Here is a 207-nt window from a genome sequence, read left to right as displayed (position 1 = left end):
GTCACCACCGACTGGCGGAGCTACGGCTACATGGAGCGGCACGTCAACGGGGTCCGCGCCGCCGTGGACAGGGTGGAGCTGGCCCTCAGGGACTACCTGCACTTCGCGCAGGGCGCCGCGGCGAATGCCGCCTGCCTCCCCGAGCTCGTCCTCCACCACAAGGTGAAGCGCGAGCTCCAGAGGCTGGAGGGCTCCCACCAGATCCCC

General features: G+C 70.5%; 1 protein-coding gene across 1 annotated transcript in view; it reads left to right on the top strand.

Annotated features, from left to right (window-relative positions):
- Window positions 1-207, top strand: part of NEDD9 (neural precursor cell expressed, developmentally down-regulated 9) — a 57,445-nt gene that overhangs the window by 48,735 nt on the left and 8,503 nt on the right. The window contains exon 6 of the mRNA XM_010835871.1: window positions 1-182. This exon is cut by the window's left edge and continues 43 nt beyond it. Coding sequence (XP_010834173.1) covers window positions 1-182 — 182 coding nt within the window. The remainder of the gene's footprint in view (window positions 183-207) is intronic.

The sequence above is a fragment of the Bison bison genome, unplaced genomic scaffold (genome assembly GCF_000754665.1).
Source record: "Bison bison bison isolate TAMUID 2011002044 unplaced genomic scaffold, Bison_UMD1.0 scf7180017864053, whole genome shotgun sequence".
Classification (NCBI taxonomy): domain Eukaryota; kingdom Metazoa; phylum Chordata; class Mammalia; order Artiodactyla; family Bovidae; genus Bison; species Bison bison.
This window is presented reverse-complemented; position numbering and strand designations above follow the sequence as displayed.